Source organism: Citrus clementina, unplaced genomic scaffold (genome assembly GCF_000493195.1).
Source record: "Citrus clementina cultivar Clemenules unplaced genomic scaffold, Citrus_clementina_v1.0 scaffold_1, whole genome shotgun sequence".
In the NCBI taxonomy this organism is placed as follows: domain Eukaryota; kingdom Viridiplantae; phylum Streptophyta; class Magnoliopsida; order Sapindales; family Rutaceae; genus Citrus; species Citrus x clementina.
In genome coordinates, this window is record NW_006263303.1 from 24371264 (window position 1) to 24377339 (window position 6076).

At 35.8% G+C, this 6076-nt stretch overlaps 1 protein-coding gene across 1 annotated transcript; it reads right to left on the reverse strand.

Moving 5' to 3' along the window:
* Positions 1 to 4268: 4268 nt before the first annotated feature.
* On the reverse strand, positions 4269 to 5753 carry LOC18054807 (scarecrow-like protein 18). The gene has a single exon (XM_006452727.2). It carries the CDS (start codon positions 5646 to 5648, stop codon positions 4269 to 4271), a length of 1380 nt encoding a protein of 459 aa, XP_006452790.1. The 5' UTR covers positions 5649 to 5753.
* Between the last annotated feature and the right edge of the window lie 323 nt (positions 5754 to 6076).

A 6076-nucleotide genomic window follows, 5' to 3' on the forward strand; every position in this document is an offset into this window, starting at 1 on the left:
GTTCTCCAGCTTGGTAGACTAATAATGAAAGAGATTTGGATTTTTATTGCTTAAATGATGGGGATTTGACAGTCCATTAAAACAAAATTTGGGGTTCGGAGTGTTTTTTGGTCATTTAATAATCCTAAGGGTTGCTGAATGACCCTTAAGTGTTATTAAATGACCCTTTAAAACGAAATGCATGCCTAAAAGACTACTTAGTTGCAGACGAAGCGGACAATTCTCTTCTTCTCCCAAAACTTGGGAAATATCTATAATAGGAGCACAAAAGGAGTATAACCACCATTATGAGTTAGGATAGGCGTAGGACAAAGGCTTCATATGCTACATTTTTGGTCAACCCTTGGTAGGCCATTTTAATATTCTCTCCCAAAAATCATTTGGGTCGGATCTGAGTAAATATTTTGTTGCCCATATGGGAGAAAGTGAGTGGACGAACCTCTGATTGCCTGTTACTTATTGCACACGGTCCCATCTAGGCTCTAGCACGACCCTTGGCATGTCCCTAGCTGTATGTATTCTCCCGAGTATATCATCATGTCATGGAGCACAACATTGTTGCACTTCAACTCAATTTTTCAAAGTTTTCTTTAGTTTTTATCCTTCAGCACATTTATGTTGTATTTACTTGTTGGAGTGGAAGTGAGGAGTGTGAATTTCTCCCACTTCAGCGTTTATTTACTTAAAATGGGAAGGGATTGGGAGTCCCACTCCATGGGCCCCATCCATTTTTGGAGTGGGGAGTGGGAGTGGGACTCCCATTGGGGGTCCCACTCCCACCTCTCCCATTTCTACCTTTTTTTTTATTTTATGTTTTATAATTAATAAAATAAAATAAATAATATTATATTTATTTAAATAATAATATTATATTTATTTAAATAATAATATTATATTTAACTAAATAATAATTTACATTGATTTTAAGTTAAAATTATTTTAAAATAATATTATTATATTAATAGAGAATTAATAAATATAATATTATTATATTTATTTTAAAAATAATAGTACTATATTTATTTAATAATAATAATAAATACTTTATTCTAAGAAAATATTAATTTTGTACTAAATAATATTATATTATTATTTTATATAATAATAAATTTAATATAATGATATTAAATAAAATAAAATAACATTTCATTTTATATTAAAATTACAATTAATAATTTATTGTTCATAATTAAGAATATTAATAATTATAACAAATTTACAAATATAATAAAATAAATATTATTCATTAAATATATTTTTTATTAGTTTTGTAATTAAAAATTATAATTCTTTAAATAAGGATAAAATTATAATTTGAAACTATTTACTCCCAATTCAAGACAAAGTAAACACATAAATTGGATTCTGATCTCCATTCCATGCTTCCATTCCAGTGTAAGTAAACAACCTACTCCCACTCCCACTCCACACTCCCAATCCTAATATTCCCACTCCCCAAAATTCTCAATCCAATCTAAAAAGTAAACGCTACCTTAAAGGTTTCCAACCGAGAGTAGGGCTGTGCATCAAACAATGTTGTATCATAGATGTACAAATGATATTTCTCTGTTAACATCATAATATATTCTTGAACAAAATTATGATAACATTCACAGATAATAAAATATGTAGAGTTCATATATATCATTTTCCCTTAGCACAAAATCTTGCATGCGTCCATTTTCTCCTTGCTTTCTTTCTTCTTTAAACGTTTTATAGCCTAAAGCTATAAACTAAAGGAAAATCTCTCATTGCAGATCCATGTCCATGTATAAATATGTGCTCTTTTTCTTGCAGTTGTTGTAATACTGTGTGGCGGGAATAAGACCAGTATGGAGGTTGATTCTTGCTGTTTCCTGATATCAAAAAGTGCTTTTGACAAATGCTCACATCACTTGTTTCACCTAATACTTTGTACTATATATATATATCTCTTAATAATGCATTACATCAATCTGACTAGTTACTGTAGATAACTTTTTGGAAATTTTTATATTCGGGAATGGTGGTTCTACGATTATCTTCAAACACTATTGAAGAAAGAACAGACATACAGCTCCATCCTGTGGTTCCTCATATTTAAATGCATCTCTCGGAACAGGCAAGACATGCTTGTGCCCTAGACTGCACAGCACGTGCATACATGTTAATTAATGCCAGATGGAACATTATTACTTAGTAGTTATTGTTTGATATATTTTACAGATTTTATCAATTAACCAAGGGTCCTATCATTTTCTTTTCAATTAATTACCGTCACTCTCCCCTTTCCCTGTCCACTGATGAAACGCAAAAATAAGGGAAGAGCCACCACTCATAAACCATTAGGACAAGTACTAGCATATATATGCTCATTAATTGTATAATATATAGTTCAAAGAAAACAAAAAATGTGTGATCATAAATTAACGATACAACTGTGCTTTGTGAGTTTCGACTGATTCTTCAATTGAGATTCACGAGTTGTAAAATAATTCTTGATCTCTCTCAGACCGCGCAACAGATCATACAAATAATAAAGAGTGGACTTGGTAATGAGAATCATCAAAAAAGATTTGAGGAGGTACCCACTAAGCATAAACAAGTAAAAATCTACAGGGAATATCCTTGTCATAGCAAATGAACATCATGCGAATATATAATTAAATAAGAAAGCCAAAAAGAATAATTTGTGGCAGCAAGTGAACCAAACTTAATGCATCACAACAGATCTACATATCATTGCAATTATTGCAAAAAGGGAGTATGGCACGGGGAGTAGAGAATGAGTATCATCAATTAAAGTTACTATAGTATATATAGTAGTGTCTCATCATGTAAACAAAGACAAAACCAAGAGGCAAGTTAAGTCTGAATCAAATAGAAACATCAATAGACATAGAAAGATAGATACAGATAGATGGATGGATTGATGATTCCGTCAAAACAAAACAAGCCATGCGTGCACCAACCAAACCCTAGGTAGCCTTCTGATCACACGCAAGCTAGCTCTATAATTTTCATCATTGTCAGATTTATACACATCAAAGCAGTGAAACCTAAAAGCATCTATATATTCACTATCAATTATCATCATGTACATTACTAACCAAGCAAGGAGATAGCGAGGAGGAAGATAGAATATTATTTAGTGGTCCATGCAATAAACAAGATGATGAATTAAAATTTACAGAACACGAGAGATCCCTAGGAAGGGAATAGGGTTTTGCAAATGCATGGTGATATAGGAGGCAAGGTGAACATGAAAAGGGCTTAATTTGTGAACTTTGATGGTTTTGTTGAGGGGACAAAAGGCAGAAATTAGGGCAACACATATATTAAATTAAAGAGACATCAACGGGTATATACATGTAGATACTTAATTTGCGCATGTCTCAGAAAACTAGAACCCTCTTGCATTTTGATGATCCCTTCATTGAGAGCACAAGGGAATTTTGGGGAACAAAGAAGGCAACAATAACACTATTTCATTTCATCATTAAATTATTTTATAAATAATACGAGCGAGAATAAAGAGGATAAGACAGCGGATATAATTAATTAAGTTTACTTATAATAAAATCGACCCAACTGAAGCAGCATTAACATAAAATATTTACAAATATTGTCTAAAGCAAAAACCAAACCAACAACCGTCCGTCTAGAGGAAGATGGTGCCTCAAACTTTAAATGGAATATTAATTAATTAAGTTGATCATGAAACATCTCACATCGCTCTTGTTACCCATCGCAGGCCAAGAGGATTTGGTTACAGAATTAATTTAATTAAGCCAAAAAAAGTTTTATACTATAAAAAGGGATAATTAAGAAGACAAATAAAGAGAAATAAAATGTCAACGAAACTAACTATAAAAATTATAAGAGGTAGCAAGTCACATACACATGTAGTTTCAGCTCCCCGAAAAGAACCAACGGAGGGCGCATAGTGAGTGAAGCCACAACCCGCAGCACCACCAGCAGCGAGAAACTTGGGCTGCTTTTAATTTCTTCAAAAAATAATTTCATGCAACGACAACAACTTGCTATAGCCAGCTAACTGAGGATCTTGAGATCGCGTTTGATCATTTGTTGTGCTCAAACTGAATTGAAGCAAGTAGCTACAGAAGCAAAAAGAGTCTCAATATATCCCCTCGGTACTTTATTTTAATCTCATTTATTTATTTATTTTTTTTGGTTGGGGTAAGTAGGTGGGTGAGGATTTGGTCATAATTTAGGGCATAATAATTGACACAAATAATAGATATATGTATATTTATATATGTAAGGATTTAGTGCCAGGAAGAGACAGAGAAAAGGGCACGATTCTGCCAACCTAGGAACAAAGAATTGTTAAGAACCTGAAGCTGGTAACCTTCTGAAGGATAATGGAGTCTTAACAGCAGTTTAGCTTGAGACAAAGCATAACCACTCAAAGGAACGTTGCTATAACCGCAGCTCCGAAGTATCATCTCCCACGAATCGAACCTCTCGTGTCTTTCTTTTCTATTCTCTCCCTCAGTCGCCACTATCTCCACTATCTCCCTTCCAAACCATACCTGCTCAACCGCCAGCCTCTCCCTGCTGTTTGGTGGCAACGTAGCCTCCAGCGAGTCAAATATGGCCCCGTAATGATCCACAGCCTCTACGAATCTTTGTAAAAACAGCGGGTGGTTATGGCTGGCTTCTCTTTCAGCTATGGTCACCACTCTGGGGTTTAAGGCCTTGATTTTGTGGAGAAACAAACGCAGGTCTCGCGTGTCGTGATCTTTAAGAAGCTTGTGGAGGAACAACATGCAGTTTACTGCCAAGGTCTCATCTGGGAGAATCGTCAAAGCTGAGGGAAGATAAAAAGCTACGGAAGTTGGATCATCGTTCATGAGGAGGAGAGGGTGGAATTGGAATCTGAGGCCGAGTGATTGTGCAAACTTTAGAAGCCGTTCGCCGGTTCTTTGAAGGATTTCTATGTCGTTGCCGGTGCCGGTGATTCGAAGCATGGGAGGAGGCTGGAGCATATTGGAATTTTTGAAACGCTCGACTAAGGCTTGCATAAGAGGAGGCCATTGGACTCCATGCATGATGTCAAAGTCAAGGATGTGTATGGACTGTTGCCCTACTTGTAAAGATTCTAATATTGCTTGGTTGGCTGTGAGGTGACTGAATCGTATGAATGGTGTTATTTGATTAAGTGACAAGTAGCAGGATTGAAGAGCATTTCTGTCGTTGTAAGTAGTGGTATTATAAGGTAGTGTTGTTGCGGTGGTAGTGGTAGTGATGTTCATCATTAAGAGGGTGGCGTTGGCGTGGTGCAGATTGAGGCGAAGGGAAAGGGCTCTGATGAATTGATGGACTAATCTTTCGATGGAGTCGCCGTAAGGGGAAGAGCTGGCGGATAAAATGGAGATAAGGCGGTGAGCGGCGGAGAAGTCTGACTGCGAAAAAAGCTCTGCGCAGCTTATCAGTAACTGCCGCATGTGGATTGCTGGAGGAGAGTTCATTAACCCTCCTACTCTTGATGATGATGATGATGATGAATATTGATGATGAGATTGATGAAGTGGCTGATGATGCTGCAGCATCAGATCCGACGACGAAGCCGCAGCAGCCAAGGGATCTTCTTCTTGTTGCTGATCATGACGGGAAGAGGTGGTATTGTTCAAAGACCCAAGCATATTTGATTTGTGTGTCTCTCTTATTTTGATCAGCAGGGCTAGCTAGCAAGAGGTGTGTGTCTTCTCAAAATGAATGTGAAAAGCTAAAAGAATGTACAAGATTTGGATTCATTTTTGGTTTAGGGGAATACAATGGTATTATATATTAAGCTGTGGTTGTGATGATAAAGAAGAAACTGTTTGTATGAGCCAACATAATCTGCCCAAGAAAGTTTATAACAGGGAGGCAAGAGAAGTGACACTGGTAGTAGTTAGTAATAGCTCTAGCTCTAAACTTTAAAGCAGCAGACTCTGGCTCATTTCTTGTCCTCCTCACTCCCCCACAACAGAAATCCATGCTTTTCTTTTCTTTTCTTTTTTTATAATTATTTTAATATCGAATTAATATAGGAAGCCTATGTTATGGATGTGGGTGTAAGTAAACAAGT

Coding starts and splice junctions, on each gene's coding strand:
- LOC18054807 (XM_006452727.2), bottom strand. CDS start 5,648: ATGCTTGGGTCTTTGAACAATACCACCTCTTCCCGTCATGATCAGCAA.